Genomic DNA, 22,076 nt, shown 5'->3' on the forward strand with positions numbered 1-22,076 from the left:
CAGACTTATAACCCAAAGGTCAGAGGTTCGAGTCTCGGTACTGGCAGGGATTGTAGGTGGGGGAGTGAATAACCAGTGCTCTCTTCCAATACCCTTGAGCAAGGCACCCCCCAAAAAAATGGCTGCTTACTGGATTACAAAAAGAAAAAGTTACATTTTTGGGCTGGTCTGCCTCAGCAGTTTACCAGCAATGTCAAAATGATTGAGATGGCCAATCAAAGCAAAATAAAAATAAAAATTAAATTTGACCTAGCCCGATTTTAAAACATTTGAAAAGTAATAACAAAAGATAACAGCATGACAAAAAATATCAAGAATATTTTATTGTGATCTTCATATAGCATACAATAAATATTTGACAAAATATAATTTTTAAAACGGCCTTTTACCATTAAATACTATTCACTGCTATATTGATATAATGATTCCCTGTTCCTGACCTAACAGAGCAGTGCAGATTTTTTTTTTAATCTGTTTTGTCAATCTTTTTCTGTGCATAATATATCTTTCTCTTCGCACTGTAAAAAATCTTAGTACTAATTTCCCCTAGCTTTTTCTTGTTCACTCAACTTTTGTAAAAAAGCAGTTATACTGACTGAAAAGAAGCTGTCAGTCATACAAAAAATGTTTAGTTGAGTTAACTCAAGATTGTTAGTTTTCTAGAGATGTGCAACGATTCTATAACAAACCTTTTTAAGTTGTGCCAACTCAACATTTTTTGTCTGTAGAACTCAAATACCTGAAGTTGACTGAACAAAAAAATGCTACTGGAAATTGGTACTAAGAAATAATATGTTACAACTGAAAACTGCAATAACAGTGTCCAAGTCAAAAACTGAAAACACTGACACAATATTAATAAAACATTTATTCAAAAGAGCAATTTTTTAAGACAATGTTTTCAAACATTTGCCTGTTTAAGGCAATTAAACAGGCAAGTATACCCATAATTACAATAAATTTCTCTTAAAGTCAGAGCTTAGACATTGAGGAGGACAAGTCTAAACTGCCAAAAAATGAATGGCCTAATGGTTAGCGAGTCGGACTTATAACCCAAAGGTCAGAGGTTCGAGTCTCGGTACTGGCAGGGATTGTAGGTGGGGGAGTGAATAACCAGTGCTCTCTTCCAATACCCTTGAGCAAGGCACCCCCCCAAAAAATGGCTGCTCACTGGATTACAAAAAGATTTAAATGTTACGTTTTTAGGCTGGTCTGCCTCAGCAGTTTACCAGCAATGTTGTCAATGTCAAAATGATTGAGATGGCCAATCAAAGCTAAATAAAAATCAAATTTGACCTAGGCCTATCCCCCCCAATGTTCAAGACATGGTTATAGCCTTGCTTAAAAGGATAGTTCACCCAAAAGTGATAATTCCCTCATTTATTCCCTTATGTCTCAAACTCATATTTATCTTAAAAGTTTTGAAACCCTTTTACTTTTCATTTTATGGATGTAAACATATCAGTCTATGAAAATATATTTGTGTTCTAAAGAAGAAAGGCAGTTATATGAGTTTGAGATAGAACAGAGTAAATGATGATACATTTTCATTTTTGGGTAAACTCTCTCTTTAAATATTGCTCACATGAAACGTGTCCTAAGAAAGAATTATGTAAATTTATTGAAAACTGGTTGAGTAAGAGTGTAGATATAAAAATCAAAGCACAACTCTTTCATAACATACACTCTTTCTAACAAAACATGTTGCATTATGTGCTAACCTGATGTAAACACTTGATGAAAGCAACCCACATGAAAACCATGTCAGCACCTTTATTAAATATAGCCACACATTTCATAAACAAATGGTGATCAATGAAACGACCCCTTTAATCCACATGCACAGTCAAGGCTGCACATTTGTGTGAAAAACTCTTACTTGGATTTCGGAGCATTTGAACTTTTTACCTGTCAGGGCAAAAAACATTTAGAGATGGTGAAATATATAATTGAGAGGGACCTAGATTGGGGTCAATTCAATTACGAGTTTAGCCAGTTTGTAAGAAATGCATTCAATCTCATTTAATTTTTTTAATTAAACAAAATGTTTCACATTGCAGAAGTACTTAAACAAATGGTTTTGTGGATTGAGAGAACTGGATGTATTCACTGCACTGACTGAAGTAAAATTGGACTGACTGCAATGCCCGGTAAATGTTACTCTTGATGACACCATTTTCTAACACTCATTTAGCACTAAAATGTCTATGATTAAGTGACTTACTCACAGCAATAAGAATCCCGGTTACGAACATAACCACAGCAAGGATGAAACCCGTGGTCCGCAATGTCTCGTAATCTGAGCTCAGAAATCAAGAACGGTGAAATACCTTCTTTTTTTTTTATTTTGTTTTTTATTGGCTCTCTCTCTATATATATATTTCCATGCAATATTCACCTGCTTACCGTAATGAAAAGCACTCTGGTCCATATACATGTATGACTCTGTAAAAACATTGAAATACATTAAACACAAGGAACCCCTATAATAGACTTAATATGGATCTTAGGAATGTGATTCACCGTGAAGACATGGAATGATCAAGGAAGACAATGAAGGGGACAGAGTTCAGCACCATGGACAGATGCTGGTTTATTAAATTTATAAATATGGAGCTATTAGCCTACACTGGACAGTGAGAGTCTAATAAGCTCTCAAATAACGAGCTTATTAGCTGAAATGCATTCAGATTGCAATCCTTTGAAATACTAATCACATAAATAGTGATCTCAATTAGCTGTTGAGCGTGTCCTATGAGGCAGAAGGGCATCTTGCAAACTCAAGTGTTTTCAGCTGAGAACATCAGGATTCGGGTTATTGATTAGCTGCATTAAGAGGCTGCGGGCTCAGCGGAAAGCCGGTTGGAGGCAAGCGCTCCGAGAACTGCAGTCTCCACTAGCAAGTGGCGAGTGGATTTCCTCTAGTAATAATCAATAAAGCTGTCTAAACTGCCAATAGTGAGAGCTTTTAGCAGCCTACCTATGTGGAAAAAAATACAAATTTTAGAAAATATGCAACATACACAACTTTGTGATCGGTCCCTTAAGAATAGGCTCTATTGCGCAATGGTGTCTGCTTCAAGGTTTTAACGGCTTGCTTAGCGATTTTCAGCACTCCTCTCACTCTTAAAGTGATAGTTCACTTTAAAATGGAAATTCTGCCGTCATTTATTACCCTCATGTCGTTTCAAAGCTTTATGACAAGCCTATGTGTTTCTTCTGAGGAACACAAAATGAGATTTTAGGCAGAATGACAGTCACTCCCATTGTATAGAAAAAAACGAGGCTGTAAGTAAACGAGACTGACATTCTTCCTAACATTTAATTTTGTGTTTAAACAATGTCATACGGATTTGAAACAACGCCAGTGTGATCATTTTCATTTTTGGGTGAACTAGGCTATCTATTTAAACAATCTGTCCATAGCGACGGCCTCAAATATGTATTGCCCGAGTAATGACAAAATTTTAAACGTATTAAAGCATCTGCAATATCCAAACAAATTTAGGAAATAGGTTAAATTAGACTGGAATTACTGAATATGCATAGAACAACTAAGCTAAATATATGCAACAATATTAGTAATTCCTGTCAAATTACATAGTAGTATAACAGACTATTTTATTGAATATTCTTTTGTTATACTCACGACAAACACCAAAAGTGTCAAGTCTGAAGTCATTCAACAGTAGCTACACATCTTAAAATGTGTTTAATTATTCCTTATGACACAACCATGCAGTTTATCTTTAAAAGCAAATAGGTAAATGCAATAAATAGACAAACCTGTTGAAGCTGCCATTATTGCAGTGTTTTAACGAGACAGGGTTTCCTTAATCTTGCTATGCCTGCAGGCTGTAATTCAGCACCCTGAATGAAGAGAGCCCGCTGTGGAGCACTGCATCGATGCCGCACATCGGAAGTTACTTACTTACGCCCCCTAGCGGCACAGGTCTGTCAGTGTTCCCCTAATTCGGTAGGGGAAGCTCCCAGACATGGCGTTAGGTAGACAAAATTCATCTTGGCCAATGCGGTGGGGATCCCGAGCCAAACACATCCCCCCAATGAATACATGCGACAGAGAACCCCACCCATGCAGCAACAGGATTGGGGTCTGCAGAGGATTAGGACGGGAAGTGAACGTGGACAACTTCAGTAAACTGAGCCTCGGGATGTTAAGTAGGATTTGTATGCGTTAAAACAAATGCCATTAATTAAATGCGTGACGCCGACAAAATCATATTGATAGTCTATCGTTATAGGGATGCACCGAAATGAAAATTCTGGGCCGAAACCGAAAATGCTTTGTAATAATTATTTATTATTTTATTAAATAGCCTAATATAAAGTAATTTTGCAATAATTTTTAATTTAACTCAATTTTAATTATACTGAATTTAAAAAACACAAGCCAGAATAACCACACTTCTACTGAAAGTAACAATAAAATTGGTCAGAAAATATTTTAATATTAAATATCAATATATATTTTTATTCAGTTCTATGCAACATAATCAGATATAACTTGTTTTTGACTAATTATCCAAACAATGTATAGTCCTACACAGCTATTAGGCTATCAGAGCAGGTGAGAAGAGCATAGCGGGGAGCAGATCAGTGAACGAGAGGGTAGCGTCATTTTACTAGCGTTGCACCATATACAGCACAGTAGCGTTATTGCAAACAGGAACATACATTTCCTGTAGGCGCGTCATTTGCGCGGACTTTGCTTTTCCGGTGAGCATGAGCGGTACGCAGTGTTGCCAACTTAGCAATTTTGTTGCTAAATTTAGCAACTTTTCACACTACCCTAGCAACTTTTTCTTCCAAAAGCACCAAGCAACAAATGTAGCTATTTTTTTTTTTCATTTATTCTTCTATTAGCAATTGCTCAATTTAATAATAATAATTTAATAATAGTTAATTTATGATTTTGATACACCTTGTTAGTAGCTTGTGCCTACCATTTATTCTTCTATTAGCAATTGCTCAATTTAATAATAATAATTTAATAATAGTTAATTTATGATTTTGATACACCTTGTTAGTAGCCTGTGCCTACGACTGTTGATCAGTTAGTACACTGTAAGAAAAATATCTAGAAAAATGGAAAAGGTACTAGTAATTTTCCAGGACATTATCCGTTATCCATTATTCATTATCCATTGTAACCCTGTAACCCAAAAACACAAAATACAATGCGTAATTTAAAATGCAGGTAACAAAAAACGGTGAAAAATCAATACGGAAAACTCCTTCATATTAATATAGTAGACTGTGCCCTATTTTTACAGATATTTTCTTAGAATGTAGCATAATAACTAACTGCTAATACACTGCTTAAAACTATAATTGTTCAGAATGTGTAGTTTACTAGCTAAAAAAACAACTTTGTAGGCCCTAATTGTTCAAAAACGTGTGTTCAATAATTCAATGTTGTATTTAAAAATACAGTTATTTATATTTTAATATTATACTGTGTTATATTATTTTACAAACACATCTAAATTAACATATATAAAATATTTTCTTGCTGAGATCTGTAGTGACAATTTTGTGTCATAATTACGTAATGATGTCATCGTGCTATGACATCACAACGTCATTTAGGAATTTTTAGCAACAAATTGACCTTCCTTTAGCAACTTCCCCTGAAAATTAGTTGGCAACACTGGCGGTACGTGAGCGGAACGCACATTCATTTAGCGGAATATTGAGCTGAGCGTCACACCGCGGCCGAAATTTCGGTGCATACCTAGCATTTACCTGTCCGTTTACATCCACTATATCTACTTAAATAGGCTAAGCGATTATATATATATATATATATATATTCCCCTAACGCAGAAATCGGAAATTAATCGGCCAAAGAACATTGCAAGGATAGGCTACAACATTATCTTATTCAATATCTGCATTTATTTTTTTTTTCCTGTGAACTAGTAGCCTAGCTACCTTATTTAACTACAGCAGGCAGTCCACAAGCCTTTATTTTTCAGTTTTCTAATACATCTCTTCGGTTGCTTGTTCTTCAGACGTGTGTTTTCGTGTTCTTTCCTCATTTTTGAAGCCCTCCGATGCCATTTGTCTTAGCGTTTGTCGTAATATCGCTTTGAATCGCAAGACGCTCGCACAAGACATTGGCGCCCAATGTTCTACTCCAAATTGTGATGACCACGAAAGTGCCAAGACACATAGGGGCATGTTATGAGCAACATTAGGTCTACAAATCCGACCGCACACTGACCAATCAGAATTAAGTATTCCAGAGACCCGTGTAATATGATATTCTACATGCACAGAGAATGTTTTTCTTTTTGTTTGTTTTGTTTTATTTTACAGAAGCTAGATACTATCGCAACATCAGTGACGCAGCAGCAATAGCAAACTGCTTGTAGGCTAATATTACTACTAATAACAGGCTCAACTATTTATAACACAGACCGAATACGAGACAGACCAGGCAGGTGCCAAGCACACATTACATAACGGTTACTTTTTCTCAAAACACTTAACAGACTTAAAATTAAAATCACTTTATTTTTCAACTACAGTGTACAGTTAGATTTGTTACTTCTGCAACGTGACAAAACTGTATGGACAATTTACAAAATATATAAAATGCCTGCTTTTTTCTTTTAGCTACTGAGCACTTAACACATACTACACCATGTATTTCATAAACTTCATTGTGAGACTGAAAGGTACATGACAAAAAGTAGGAACATCTCAAAGGTATCAGCTGTTTAAGATAAACATTATGGCAAAGTAGTTCTAGCTGAGAATCAATGGTTTTATTTAAACAATGTTTTTAAAACCTCACATTTTAAAAAGGAACACTCATAGTCTTGTGTATTTAAAAAGACATAAAATTTAAAAAATTGTGAACACTAGAAGAACTAAATCATCAAGTGACTTTTTCTTCTTCCAAATGGTCAAATTTCTGATTAAGGGTTCTCCTTAAGAAGCCATGCTTTCTGTCAAAAAGGAACCAAAAACAGCAGAGATACACAGTCTTAAACATTTAGGCTATAGAACATCACGACGAATCCAAAAGCAGAGGCAGTGTCACCTTTTTCTCGGTTCCCTCGGCTTGCTTTATTTTGCACCTGCAATAAAAAAAATACCATAAATGTCAGTTTCTTTTTAGGTGTCATGAATAAAAAGAAAACTGAACACTCTCACCTCTGGCGGCCTCTGGGTCAAGACCCACTGGCCTATGAAGCAGGAAAAAGAAAACAAGAGAGACAAAAGTGAAAAGGTGGTCAATTCCTGAAGAGCAGAAAAATAAATAGACATTATATTGTGATCTCTAATTATTGGTCTAGTTGCACCATTGGAACAGATGCAGTCACATTATAAAAACAAATCTGTGGCATAAAGGGTCAATTGTCTGTTGTCAATAGTACAGCGTTGTATCAAGCACAGATCACACAGAAGTCATTGTCAAAGCAAGCAGATTTCTGTTGGTCAATGTGCCAAATCCACATGACCAAATTAAACCTGTTGTGCAATCTGGATGAAATCTTTCTATATAACGTAAAATTCCTGATCGCATGGATTGAAATGACTGGATTTTGTCTGCGAAAATGTGCCTGAATATTCTCATAGAACAAAATGCATTACTGTTTTCTTCGCCACTTACTTTGACTTGTTCCCTTTGCAGCGGCATTTCCGACCTATTAGAAACAAGCCGGAAATATGATCAAAACCATTGGTGGTTTTATTGTAATATACAAGAAAAATGCATTCAGAAGCACATGGTGTTTTAGAGATACACATCAAGAAATTACATGGGTACACAAAAAACAAACAACTGTCCTTAAACACCCCTGTTGTGATCAAACTCATACCAAATTAAACCTGTTGTGCAATCTGGATTAAATCTTTCTATATAACGTAAAATTCCTGATCGCATGGATTGAAATGACTGGATTTTGCCTGCGAAAATGTGCCTGAATATTCTCATAGAACAAAATGCATTACTGTTTTCTTCGCCACTTACTTTGACTTGTTCCCTTTGCAGCGGCATTTCCGACCTATTAGAAACAAGCCGGAAATATGATCAAAACCATTGGTGGTTTTATTGTAATATACAAGAAAAATGCATTCAGAAGCACATGGTGTTTTAGAGATACACATCAAGAAATTACATGGGTACACAAAAAACAAACAACTGTCCTTAAACACCCCTGTTGTGATCAAACTCATATGGTCTGTATACCGTCAGGGTTTCTCATTAGTAATTTATGTGGATTGGTGGGAGTTCAGAGTGTCAAAGGTTAGACTGGCTGCTTTACCCTGTACTGGTGGAACGCCATAAGTCATGGTGCGGTGTTGGGTGTCGTAGAGAGGTTTAAACTTAGAGGTTATGAAAGACATGCTAGCCTGCAACCAGTCTACCCACAGTAACTGATATTTGTTTATCTGCATGTGTGGATACATTCTTAGGTTATATCTACAAAAATATTCTAGAAATTTGATGGCAAGTACTATACAAATGTATGATAGCTCTTAGGTAGGATGCTCTCTTTCTGAGAGCAGTACACAGATAGTTTGACACTCACTGACAATGAGGAAGATCCCCATCAAGAAGAGGATCACAGCAAAGATCATACCACCGATCCTCAGAGATTCATAATCTGGAAAGAGGATTCAGAAGAACATGTACAAATGCAGAAGTGATGCATGTTTTCATTTTATTAGTTAATGACACAAGATTCAAATGGGAAACATTCCACATAAGCTTAAAATTTAAAACGAAAATTTTATTTGTGGTAAAACAATACACTAATTACATATTCACAAACAAAACAGCCCTTTTGTATCAGGTGCACATAGAATCTGTAGAATTGGAACTCATTCACAAAGTTCTACACCCCACCCATTTGTTTACTAATATTTTGGCTTATTGGTTAGGCTTTAAACTCCCAAGTGTCTACTATTGTACTTCCATATAATAAATTATGACAGATTTTCCCTTAAAATTCAGCACAGAAAATGTGAAAAGTTCTGCAGATTCCAGTTGGTCCTGCTTATGAGTGTTAAGGTCAACACAACATGCACAAACAAATCTACTAAGCTGAAGAATGACTTTCCCGAGACAGTCTGGAACCACTAAACTCCCATGTGTACTTAGTAGTTTGATTTCTAAGTAGGGGTCTGCATTGTGCTTTTAATTGTAAATTTGACAGATTATATATAATCCAATGGACAATAAACAAATACAAATAAAAAGTAAATTTGGGAAATTCTGGGGTAGATAAGATTCAAACTTAAGCGTTTTACCGAAGCTTAGTCCTGGGGTGAATATTTTCCATCTATTTTGGAAAAACAGTGGGGGAAACGCAAATCTCTCTGACTTCCCAGATGTTTCCTGAGGAGGGTGATGCACTTTGGCCCTGAAAGCCCTTCTTAAAACAACAGTGCTCGCCACACTATGGGAAACATCAGAGTGCAGCTGTAACTCCCATAATAAAATGACTACACTCAAAATACAATGAGAAACACAAATGCCTCAGAGTAATCACTATGTTTTGCATACAAGCATTTTTTCCCCTTTCAGCTTTATCAAGTCAACCAAGTGATTTCCTTAATCCATATAAGTATGTATACTGCCTAAGCAGCTATAGTCCACCTGTACTCACCATAATGAAATGGCTTGTCGTACTCTAGTGGGAGAAAAAAAATGAAAATGTCTAGAGTCAAAACTCTGCAAAGCTGTTGTCTGGGAGCAATCAAAATGTAAAATGTTAATAGAATTTAAGATGCTAATGACAACATTCTAGTGCCAAAAAAATAAAAAAAATCTCTAATATTCTCTTCATATCTGCAAGCCATTTCTCAAATACAGAATGCTATGGACAAACTGATACTGTATGGAATGTACCGTATGAAGATAAGCTTTCTGACTGGTGACTCCATTAACATTTGTTCATTTTTTCACACCTGCTGTGAACTAAAAGCTTATAGTTTCAAACATACATTGACATACATTAAACCTGGTCTAGCCTGGCTAAAAACACTGTTAATAAGCCAATAAGACGTTCAGTTAATGTAAAACTGATTCTAGACTAGAAGACACTTACCATGAATTTCATACATTTGGGAAGCTGAGGGAGAGAAAGAGTGTTACAATTTAAATCTAACACAGCAAAAACGTCAAGTTTATGCCAGCCAAACTATTACAGACAGAGCAATATTAGATTCTATGTACAAGTGCTTTCAGAGGAGAAGAATCATAAAGTGCAGTCGAATTAAATTAATATAGAACTTGCAGTGATTCTTAAACTACTTAATATAAAACTGGCACCAAAGTATTGCAGTGCACTACAATGTTAAATGTACACTATGGTTGCACACTATGGTTGCACACTACATTTCAACAGTAAATGTGTTTGGACACAGACACGCATACAGCCATAAAAAAATAATTTCTAAAATATGGCAATATCTTCAAAAACCATGTGCACAAGCATGAACTAAACAAAATAAATGCTCACACTGTGACAGCCAACATGAATAGCTTATTTTCATTATGCCAGATCAACTTAAATTATTTCTAAAATATGGCAATATCTTCAAAAACCATGTGCACAAGCATGAACGAAACAAAATAAATGCTCACACTGTGACAGCCAACATGAATAGCTTATTTTCATTATGCCAGATCAACTTAATGTGTATTTAAAACTCAATATGAGATTTACATTACACGGGAAGGTTATTTTAGAAATTCATCTCAAAGAACAAAACATTAATTCTAATATTTTGACAAGTTCTTTTCAAATACTTTTTATTAGTATTAAACATTTGGCAGAAATGTTACTTTAGAATGTGAGACACCATTTTATGCCACAAATTTATCAGTGGAATAATAAACCTACGTGTTTTTAAAAAGTCTTTTCAGAGAGGCTTCTCTTTGTAAACAAGAATGTAGAAGGCATCGCTCCAAATCTCCCATTAAACATTATGAATGGTCTATGCCAGCCAAACTATTACAGACAGAGCAATATTAGATTCTATGTACAAGTGCTTTCAGAGGAGAAGAATCATAAAGTGCAGTCGAATTAAATTAATATAGAACTTGCAGTGATTCTTAAACTACTTAATATAAAACTGGCACCAAAGTATTGCAGTGCACTACAATGTTAAATGTACACTATGGTTGCACACTATGGTTGCAGACTACATTTCAACAGTAAATGTGTTTGGACACAGACACGCATACAGCCATAAAAAAATAATTTCTAAAATATGGCAATATCTTCAAAAACCATGTGCACAAGCATGAACTAAACAAAATAAATGCTCACACTGTGACAGCCAACATGAATAGCTTATTTTCATTATGCCAGATCAACTTAATGTGTATTTAAAACTCAATATGAGATTTACATTACACGGGAAGGTTATTTTAGAAATTCATCTCAAAGAACAAAACATTAATTCTAATATTTTGACAAGTTCTTTTCAAATACTTTTTATTAGTATTAAACATTTGGCAGAAATGTTACTTTAGAATGTGAGACACCATTTTATGCCACAAATTTATCAGTGGAATAATAAACCTACGTGTTTTTAAAAAGTCTTTTCAGAGAGGCTTCTCTTTGTAAACAAGAATGTAGAAGGCATCGCTCCAAATCTCCCATTAAACATTATGAATGGCCTGACTGTAAGACTTTGGTCATCCATAATGATCTCTCGCTCACTCTCCCTCAATCTCTTCCAAAAACAATGGACAAAAGCATTGATGCAAACACTTTAACATTCCTGTGTACAAAAACATTATTTAATGCTGCTCATGTACGTTTATGTGTGCAGTATTTACTTGAGTGCACACTGCACAGTCCGACAGTGTTGGAGTGCTTAAATGGTGCATTCAAATGTTTGTGTTGGCAACAACACACAAACGCACACAAAGAGTCTGAGAATGCAGAAATTCTCCCAGAAATTCAATGGATCAGCTAGATTTACAGTACTGAAACTTTTACAAGTGGACAAATCTCAACAGAAAACATTACAGCAGCAATACTTAAAATTTCTAAGGTCAATCAAGTCTCATCCTGTCAAAACTTTCTCCAAATGGAGTAGCAGAACTGTATACCCAAGGTTAGGTACAGCATGAGCTGCACTGGCACACTTGAAAGTCTCAAGCCTTGTGGCGTGAGAGTAGTGTTACTTCACAAGCTTTTCAGAAAAACGCTTCAGGGGAAGGTATATTTGTAAGCAGAAATGAGACACATTGGAACTGGTTTGAGAAAATTTGCCAAAAACACGCAAAGCCAAAACTACACTATGTGCTCCAGTATTTCAGAAAAGCAGTTAAGTGCAACGGCAGCCAAGTTTTATAAAACAATAACAAACAGAAAAAGCCTTGATACAAATCAACGTCAGACAGAAGCATAGAAAAACTTGAAATTCAGCTTTTTTGAATCACTCACATAGCAGTCCCTCTAAGCCTCTACACACTTACCTGGCATTTCCCTGCCAAAAGCTGATCCTGCATGCATACACATATACCGTTAATCTCTAAAGAAGAGTCTGTGAAGGACAAATACTTTTTTTTGTTCTAATTACATTCTTGAACAAATTAAGAAGATTTCCACTTTATATTAAAAAAAGAATTCTCAGAGTATAGTAGAGAATGTGCCAATAAAAAAAGCAAAAACAACAGCACTCACCCAAAGCTGGAGAGAAGTAGGACAAAAGCACTGCAGCTACACAAAGTTCCATCGTGTCTGAAAAAACAAGTGAGTGTGAGACACTGGGCTGTCTTCTTCAATCTCGGCCAAATTCCACACACATGCTTCAGTTCTTGTGGGAAGGTTTATAAACCTGACTAATGAAGTCTCACTTCTCTCATATTACGAACTTGACCATTTAACAAACCTCTTCAACTATGAATTGAAGAACAAGTCCTGACAGTTGTGGGTGACTTTTTGGTTGGACATCAAGTGCTCCCTTTTGCATTATGTTTAAACAACATAAGAACTTAAAATAAATAAAAAATAGATAAAGGTGATTTAATCAAGATGGAGCATTTGACACAGTGTCTGTTGAAAATGACCTGCACAAAAAGAACTCTTTCAGTTCCCCAGCATGTTACTCTCTCCTGTTGCTAAGAATGGCAAAAGGGCTATTTTTAGAGGACCACCTCAAAACAGTGGGATAAGGAGCCCAAGGGACATGGCTGTGGGGTATGGTATTTCAGATGATATTTGGTAAGTGGCTTACAGATGTAAGTGAGTGTTTTAGCTGTTTTAACTCAAACACATCACATAACTCCCATCTAAAATACACGGTCTAATCAGCAATTGATCGCTTGGAGACTTCAGGTGGTCCCTAAATACCATCTTAGATTAAACCTAATTCGTGTGTGTATAGAAAGACCACAGCAAAGTAAACAATTCATTTGTGTACAGAAAGGCCACAGTAAATTAAATTACAGTTGTTGCACAGATGTGTCACTGTTTCTCCACAAGATAAATGCTGAGAAGGAGGAGGATAGAACCCCCCCCCCATTTAACCCACTTCCGTGACATTTCACAGAATTCTTGGTGGCAGCAGCTTCTTTATCCCCATTATCTCATAACTAATCTAATCTCATATACAGTAAGCATTCTTATGACTACGCGACCAAAAACGTGAAACATGGCGTGCAAAACAACAAAACAAATCTCAAGGAGCTGTAATGTGATATAGATGGCAACGTGCTCCAGCTGCTCATATAATCAAGACTGCATTCTTGGATATGTTAAACAAAGAAAGTGCAAACTACAAATCTAACAATGCATTCAAGGTTGCATTCATAAACTGCACGTGATCATTTTTGTACAGATCGTTTTGAACAACAAAATTCAAGGCAGCAAACACTTATAAAGAGTCATGTGGTAGTTATGCAAGAAATCGTATGTTAACGTAATAGCTGATTAATCTTTCAAAAAAATTTTTTGCAAAGCGCGTGAAAGAAAGTCTTACCAGCTTGATACTGCTCAACACCACAAATAATCCGGTTTTATTGAATCCCTGGGGCAAATCAGAAGCAATCTCTCGACGACACAGTATATTATACAAAAATTCTGTAGAATTAGTGAAATGGTGATTGCAAAGTCTAATATTTTCTTATTCGAGTTCAAAAAGCGCTATTCCTTAAACTGTGAGCTGCTCGTAGACATGCATAGTCTACATGCAAATATTTTCTGATGTTCGAACGCGCGCCTGTGTAGCGGAACTCGACTCCTCCCCAGCTCAGCTTTGCTAGTTTGCTTTATACCGTAGACCTCTGACCCAGAAGGTGGAGGCAGGCAAGCAATCGACCTTTAAAGGAATTTCTTTAGGAAAATATTCAGGGTGCAATCTCTTGAGGTTCGCCTCGCGCAACCATCACAGAGATGCCTATTTTGATATACGCGTTTTCATGTGGAAGATGTAAGCTGTTTATTAGGTCGTCAGCTCATGTGCCAAGTGCCATCTCAAAACAAAACTGCATGTCAAATGTAAAATAGACATTTATAGCATGTTCTTAAGGCGTTTATGATTTGGTATGTATGTGAAACTGCATTTTTTCGCATTGCAGGCACATTTTTTTTTTAAGTCCCCATGAAATCAAAATTAACGTTTTTTGGGTGTTAGTATCAATATGTTAGTCTTAAGGTTATTTATAAGGCAGTGTGCTCCAAACCAGTGACAAAATTAGCATTTAAAAGATATAAGCACTCAAAACTTTTAGTTTGTCACTTCCGCTAAAACAGCTCAACGATTTTTTTTTTTTACTTCACAAAGTACTTCATCTTCTCATCAAATCTTCTGACCAATCAAACGCTCTCTAGAAGCCGAAGCGCCCGCCCCCTACACTATAAGTTGAAGCGGTGGCTGAGATCGCACGGAGCGGATCATATACGCGAGACGGCATATATTAAAAAATTTTAAACCTACACAGCCTCAGCATGATTATGATCACTATTTTGTTTTACTACGAGTTTCATATTGCATCTAAGGGTAATCTATTAGACTGTGGCTGTCAAATGCGGCTTACCGAGCCCAACGGCTCTGACCCGTGCAGATATAAACAAAACGCTATTGGCTAATTTAAAAAGAGGGCGGGCTGCTCGATATGTCTCGCCCTGTCCTCCTGTTTCAGTTGAAATTACGTCACCACATAGAATAACGCTGCCTGTTTCAAGGCACTTCAGGGGACCTTTAAATCAGATGCTTCCTAAATGTAGCTCTTTAACAGATCTTGGAGATGTAGCCCTACTAGAGGTCTGCACGGGCTTTAAAGTGAAGCCCGAACCCGGCCCGTACCCGAGATCGTCTGACCCGACCCGAGCGGCACAGTTAAATTTAGAGCCCGAACCCGAAATCTTTATTTATTTATTTTTCTCCACAAAGGTAGCCAATTTAAAAAAAATGTTGTATTTCACGATTGGATGCAACGGTCAGTATAAGCAAATGCATGTAAAGAAACAGAATCATTAAGGCTCGGCCAGTTCACAAAGCAAAAGAAAAAAACACTTACCAGTTATGAAAGTTTATGAACATCAGGTGCAGCGGTCACAAATTCTTCCGAGTTTTTGAATGGTTGTAGCCTATACGACAAGACGATAATTCTTCCATCGTGCAAATTATGGTCATTTTCGTCAGTTAAGGCTCGTTAGCATTCGGCCTGCTTTAAATCAGACACAGAGATGCAGTGCGGTAAGATCGCATTTATTTGAATTAGGCTAATTATATCATTTATTTTAATTAGCGCGAGGTAGAGAGAGAGAGAGAGAGAGATGAAAGTTGAGTGTGTGAACCTGCGTCAGCGCGTCTCTCTCTACAAGCAATGAGGCTTAGTTCCTTCAAAAACATTGATTTTACCCCCTCATTGCAGAGAAATATAACGTTGCGAGTCAGTAGCCTGTCAAAGATATTTTACTAATAAAAGTTACCGTGCTGTGTTGTCGTGTGCAATAATGTGTGTGCGTGCGTCTATGAAAGCAGCGTAGCCTGCATATAGTTTTAGTTTAGCTATAAACCCGAGCCCGACCCGAACCCGAAGCTATTCATTAAACATTAACCCGAACCCGACCCGAAACCTGAAAGTATTTCGGGACCCGTCGGGCTCGGGTTGGGTAGCAGACCTCTAAGCCCTACATGTGCTGGCTATATTTGACGTTAAAAAGATACATATTATGCCCCTTTTTACAATATGTAATATAAGTCTCTGGTGTCCCCAGAACGTGTCTGAAGTTTCAGCTCAAAATACTCCACAGATCATTTATTATATCATTTTGAAAATGCCTATTTTGAGTAGAAGCAGAAACATGCTGTTTTTCGGGCCTGTCTCTTTAAATGCTGTTTTGGTTCTGATTATCATGTCTATCGCGCTGAAATCATGCGTTTTAAACCATATGAGTTTAAACTTCTGATATACGGTTTTCTGAATCGCATCATATGACCCCTTTAACATGGGGAGTCTATGGGACTGACTCCTTTTGGAGCCAGCCTCTAGCGGCCAGTTGATGAATTGCAGTTTTAGTCACTTCCGTGTTGGTGTCACGAGAGAGACCAGAAGGTTGCTGCTTGGTGGAAACTTACCGATTAAAGTCGGCATGACACGGAAGTTGCGATTGTCTTTTCTTCTCTACTGTGACGTATATCCGAGTGAAACGGCATCTGAAATGAGAGGGTGGGACTTGATTTCGTCCTACCCTAGCATGAATAAATGTTTTATTTATTAAGGATAACGACGACGATCAATGGCACAAAACATGCCTAAACAGCACACGCGCGAGAGAGAGAGCCTGCATGAATGACTGAGCGTGTCCTCCATCAGATTAATCATATTCATGAAAAAAAATTAGTTTGCGATGTCCTAAGAGTAATATCCTAATATCTTTTCAATGTTTAGGGGTAACATACTCCCTCATGACTGGTGTCAGTGCTATAAAGTGAAGCATCAGCTTCAGCTTTTCCCCCTGTCGTTTATCCCAGCGTTTACCCCTCACGTCACTAGCTCCGCCCTTGCGCCATAGCTCGTGACAGTACTGAGTAATATTAATTAACTACATGTCCTTACCATATGGTTAGGGTTAGGATTATGGTTTGGGTTAGGGTTACTTGCATGTAATTATGCATAATTAATTGTTATTATAATAGTAAGTACATGTAACATGTGTAACAAGGACACCTTAAAATAAAGTGTTACCAGTCAGGGGCAGGTTTGGTGGCATGGTTAGGTTTAAGAGGCAGAGATAGGGTCAACGGTGTAAATATAGATGTAACTACAGAAATCAATTACAGATATAATTACAGGACTGTATTTTCAAATAGTTTTCAAAAATATGAAAGTACACAATAAATACATTGTAACAAATGATTCATTTAAATGTAAGTATATAGTAATTAAGGACACTTAGAGTTGGCAAACGGAAGTTGCGATAGTTCTTCTTCCTTATCGTGACGTATATCGCAGTGAAACAGCTTCTGGAATGTAGGGCGGGATTTCTCCCTTTGCCGAGAGTTTGATTGACAGGTGATCTGTCCAATCATGATGTTGAATCCGCCATTTTGTCCAACAAACAACCCAAACAGAAGAGTTAGATTGGAGTCGATGGACTATGGTGTATTGACATCTTTCCGCAGTTGAGACAACATAACACTACTGTTCATTCATGTTTATTTCATGCTATAAGTAGTAGTAGAGAGGAAGAGATGATCGGTTCATGTGCCGGTTGAACTGATGCGATTGCGATCTCACGCCACACATCATCACGCAGTAAAAAATATATCACGGAGCAAAGAGGACACTGACAACGTGCCGACAGACAAAACAGAGCGGGTTACTTTTGGAAAGAAACTAATTCTCAGCTTTCAAAATGTGTCATCTTTAATGTTTTATGCGTTAACAGATTGCTGTAGCGCCTCAGTTCTAGTGGTTCAAATGTGAATCAATCTCTTCCTGCTATTTATAGCATGAAATAATCATGAATGAACACCAGAAGGTATGTTGTCACAACTGCGGAAAGATGTCAATACACCATTTTCACGTTTGACTCTACGGACATTAATCTATTAACTTTCCTGTCTGGTTTGTTTGTTGGACAAAATGGCGGATTCGACAATCAAATTTTCGGTGAAGAGCGCTATTGGACAGTCAGTACAGTCCAACCCCTTTTCCAAGTCTAACGTCATGAAGAGAGGAGTTATCGCTGAGAGGGGGAGGGGAGGTTAATGTTTTTGATTAAAGATTACAAGGGCACATGAATTTAAAAAAAATAATGAAGTGCACGGATGAATTATTTATAATAAACACTACAGTATTCCATTAAAAAATAAGAATTTTCCATTTTGATTTCATAGTGACTTTAAGGGGCGGTAATATTATAATGAGATCCCTTTGCCACGTCCCTCAGACGCTTGCAGAAAAAGGCTTACCAAAACAAAGTTACTGGGTTAACGTTTTTCACTTTTTCTTGGTTGGTAGATGCACTGGGTTATGCACCTGATTATCGCACTTAAAACCTGGAAAAGTCAGATTTTCATGATATGTCACCTTTAAACAAACCCCTGATTGTTGAACCCAAAAAAATGGAAATTAAACATTTTATGAAGTGAGTGAATGATCTAACATCTTTGTTCAGTTTATCATCTATTTCCGACACGCTCTCTCCCGCCGGTCTTTTCTCCACCCCCTGAAGTATCTCGCCCAGACCCAGATGTGCTCTGCTCACTGTGACTTTTTCCATTTTGATTTCATAGTGACTTTAAGGGGCGGTAATATTATAATGAGATCCCTTTGCCACGTCCCTCAGACGCTTGCAGAAAAAGGCTTACCAAAACAAAGTTACTGGGTTAACGTTTTTCACTTTTTCTTGGTTGGTAGATGCACTGGGTTATGCACCTGATTATCGCACTTAAAACCTGGAAAAGTCAGATTTTCATGATATGTCACCTTTAAACAAACTACTTTAAAATATTAAACACGATATGATTTGTAAAATATTAATAAAGTGATAGCCTACACATAGTATTTGTGTCTTCTTTGCTTCATCCAACAACGATCCTGACACTAAAGCTGCCTAATTACCATCATATTACCTTCCGTAATATTACCTTCTATTCAGTACTATAACACAACGTAAATCATAGATTTAATGCTGAAGATCTGTAGACCTAATGATTTAAAGCCTGGGAGACAAATGACGATGATTGTCTGTTGGCTGTTTACAAGCCTCTCCCGAGATTCCACAAATTCCACAGATAGTGTTTTTGCACAACACCCAGGGGCTTACACCAAAATAAAGAGTGCTTGAAACTCATTTCTCTTTGGGAGTATGGTTGCATTGCACCACACATAGTCTCATTTTGTCTAAAGAGTAGGCTACAGTATTCTCAGCATTTTTTACAGTAATGTATCCCCTTTAAACCACTGCATTTATTTAGTCAACACTGCTGCTGTTGTGTTTTTACTTAACAGATTTGAAAAGAGAAAAACAAGTAAAAAAGGACCAATGTTTATTGCAAAACCAGTCAGTTGTTATATGGTGATGCTCATGGTGGCGCTATTCATCTAGAGCAAATCTGTGACAGAATACCGGCAGAAAATAATGAATGTACTTACACTTTCCAACACTGAGGTGCAGCAAAACACCCGGTAGGATGTCTTCCTTTTTAATGACCGTGTACAGCCTGCATGCATTGGATATTTCTTTATTGTATTCTTCACAGTAATGTTGTGTGTTGCACTGGCTGATATGGCAGTCATCTTCAAGTTATACCGACATCCAGCAGAAACACTGTAAAAAGTGATTTTTCGAAGTTGTAGCCTAAATAAAACGTTTGAAAAAGAAAAACTATTGAAGTCCTTTTACTTAATTTCACATTTAATTTGTTATTTTATGATTCTTTGTAACTGTTTGTGAAATTGACTAAATTCTGAATTAAAATTATTTCTTCTCCCATTTCTTTTTCCAGTGAAGACGCAGCATCACACAAAAATCGAAGTATTTGACTGGTTATTTATTTCACATACTTCAAAAACCCCAATAAGTTCTGTTCCATGCAGAATAAATCAGTCTTTATTATTGTACTAATATGACTGAAGTCTTCATCTCATGAATGGACAGCATTTTAAAAAATTTTCAAAAGTACTATTCATTGATGTGTAAAACCTTTTAATGAGGCAATATAAGGAGTTGTATTGTGATACTTAAATCTTTCTTGGTTTTACACTAGTTTTAGTTTACACTGCTCCTTGTTCTCACAGTGAATACACATGTTTGAAAGCTCCTGTATTAGAACAAGTTCTACACTTCAGTTATAATTTGTTTCCAAGATGCAGGAGGAGGTCAGTGTCAACAGTGTCTCGCTCCAGAAATAGGCCGTGACGTCAGAGTGTGAAACAAGCAGGTGTGCCCTTGGCAGATGCTGGGTCATTGTTATAGCAGCCTTTGTATGTGCCTTTAATAATGTGTCACAGGTGAGACTGATGGAAAAGACTTTCCATCTCATCCCAATGCCGTGGTCCACTGGAGTGAGATGGAGAGCTAAATAATAGCAAATCTATTGGCATTTACAATTTACAAAACTGCTCAGCTATTGCAAAAGGGAAAACACTGCAAACAAAAAACAACTATATGAACTATTCAGATATCAATCACTGACGGTCAAAATGAAGACAAATATGAAGCAGACATCATACAATGATCTGCATTTATTATGAAATGTGACGAAACATGTTGAATTCTACTCCAGTCACTGATGGAGTGCAGACTGATGTAATGCTTCTGTTTAAGGGAAAGCAGCAGAGGGACTGAGATACATATGTGCAGTGACCAGAAGTAAAAGGGACTTATGTAACCCAACTCTGAGATGCAGAGCAGACGCATTACTGCTCCATGGACAAATTCCCTAAAGACCTTTTCAGTTCTCCATGCCACCGAGTAGTGCTGTCAAACGATTAATCGTGATTAATCGCATCCAAAATAAAAGTTTTTGTTTACATAATATATGTGTGTGTATTGTGTATATTTATTATGTATATATAAATACACACACATACAGCATATATTTAGAAAATATTTACATGTATATATTTATATTCATATAATTTAAATCATATATAAATATATTTAATATATAAACGTAATATTTTTCTTAAATATATACTTGAATGTGTGTGGATACATATGTGTATATATAAGCATAATAAATATACACAGTACACACACATATATATTATGTAAACAATTTTTTTTTATTTTGGATGTGATTAATCGCGATTAATCGTTTGACAGCACTACTTATTAATTTACATGTATTTACATGTCTATATTTATATTCATATAATTTATATCATATATAAATATATTTAATATATAAACGTAATATTTTTCTTAAATATATACTTGAATGTGTGTGGATACATATGTGTATATATAAGCATAATAAATATACACAGTACACACACATATATATTATGTAAACAATTTTTTTTTATTTTGGATGTGATTAATCGCGATTAATCGTTTGACAGCACTACCACCGAGCAGACGGTGATGAATCATCATTTAAAAACAAGCGAACAAATATTGAAAAAACCCTGGTCACTGAAGTACCCATAAATTTTTTTTTTTTTTAAACACCCCCACCCCTCACCCACTCCATCCACAAGCACACACAGTCAAAGGCATGTTAGTTCACCCTATTTAATATTAAGAACATTATTTTCTGTACACACTAAAAATTGTCAAACATATTTGCCGATCTGAAATGTCTATCTGAACCAATTTATTTTATATAGACCAAAACCGTAATGCTATGACTGAATTCAAACACCGAAATAATAATAATAATAATAAAAAATAAATATTATAATAATAATAAATATTAGACAAACAACAACTATTACAATTATTAAATAAATAAAATAGCAGTACCAGTAGTAGTACTAATAAATACAATGTACATTTATAAATAATTAATTATTAATAATAATAATAATAAATTATAAACAAACAATATGTAATACTTAAGTATTAATCAACAAATAGAGTTAAGAAATTATTATTATTCTAAAATGTATAAAT

General features: G+C 36.2%; 3 protein-coding genes across 11 annotated transcripts in view; 1 reads left to right on the forward strand and 2 right to left on the reverse strand.

Moving 5' to 3' along the window:
- The window catches only part of LOC107657592 (sodium/potassium-transporting ATPase subunit gamma-like), a 5,967-nt gene extending 2,165 nt beyond the window's left edge, over positions 1-3,802 (reverse strand). The window contains exons 1-4 of the mRNA XM_016445750.1: positions 3,787-3,802; positions 2,407-2,445; positions 2,225-2,299; positions 1,885-1,908 (exon numbers count right to left, since the gene is read on the reverse strand). Coding sequence (XP_016301236.1) covers positions 1,885-1,908; positions 2,225-2,299; positions 2,407-2,445; positions 3,787-3,802 — 154 coding nt within the window. The remainder of the gene's footprint in view (positions 1-1,884; positions 1,909-2,224; positions 2,300-2,406; positions 2,446-3,786) is intronic.
- The window catches only part of fxyd6l (FXYD domain containing ion transport regulator 6 like), a 32,528-nt gene that overhangs the window by 1,512 nt on the left and 8,940 nt on the right, over positions 1-22,076 (reverse strand). The window contains exons 1-10 of one of the 9 annotated variants that reach the window (XM_016445829.1): positions 13,981-14,435; positions 12,684-12,740; positions 12,476-12,502; positions 10,089-10,112; positions 9,648-9,671; positions 8,568-8,642; positions 8,006-8,039; positions 7,186-7,217; positions 7,073-7,109; positions 6,521-6,977 (exon numbers count right to left, since the gene is read on the reverse strand). In XM_016445829.1, the coding sequence (XP_016301315.1) occupies positions 7,099-7,109; positions 7,186-7,217; positions 8,006-8,039; positions 8,568-8,642; positions 9,648-9,671; positions 10,089-10,112; positions 12,476-12,502; positions 12,684-12,735 (279 nt within the window). In that variant the 5' untranslated portion in view covers positions 12,736-12,740; positions 13,981-14,435 and the 3' untranslated portion in view covers positions 6,521-6,977; positions 7,073-7,098. Of the gene's footprint in view, positions 1-6,520; positions 7,110-7,185; positions 7,218-7,645; positions 7,680-8,005; positions 8,040-8,567; positions 8,643-9,647; positions 9,672-10,088; positions 10,113-12,475; positions 12,503-12,683; positions 12,741-13,980; positions 14,455-22,076 lie in introns of those variants that run through there. The other 8 variants (XM_016445831.1, XM_016445832.1, XM_016445827.1 and 5 more) reach the window with 8 other exon arrangements.
- Positions 13,189-22,076, forward strand: part of LOC107657593 (engulfment and cell motility protein 1-like) — a 20,118-nt gene continuing 11,230 nt past the window's right edge. Inside the window, exon 1 of the mRNA XM_016445751.1 lies at positions 13,189-13,223. Within this exon, the coding sequence (XP_016301237.1) occupies positions 13,189-13,223 (35 nt within the window). The remainder of the gene's footprint in view (positions 13,224-22,076) is intronic.

The sequence above is a fragment of the Sinocyclocheilus anshuiensis genome, unplaced genomic scaffold (assembly GCF_001515605.1).
Source record: "Sinocyclocheilus anshuiensis isolate Anshui unplaced genomic scaffold, SAMN03320099.WGS_v1.1 scaffold43, whole genome shotgun sequence".
In the NCBI taxonomy this organism is placed as follows: Eukaryota; Metazoa; Chordata; class Actinopteri; order Cypriniformes; family Cyprinidae; genus Sinocyclocheilus; species Sinocyclocheilus anshuiensis.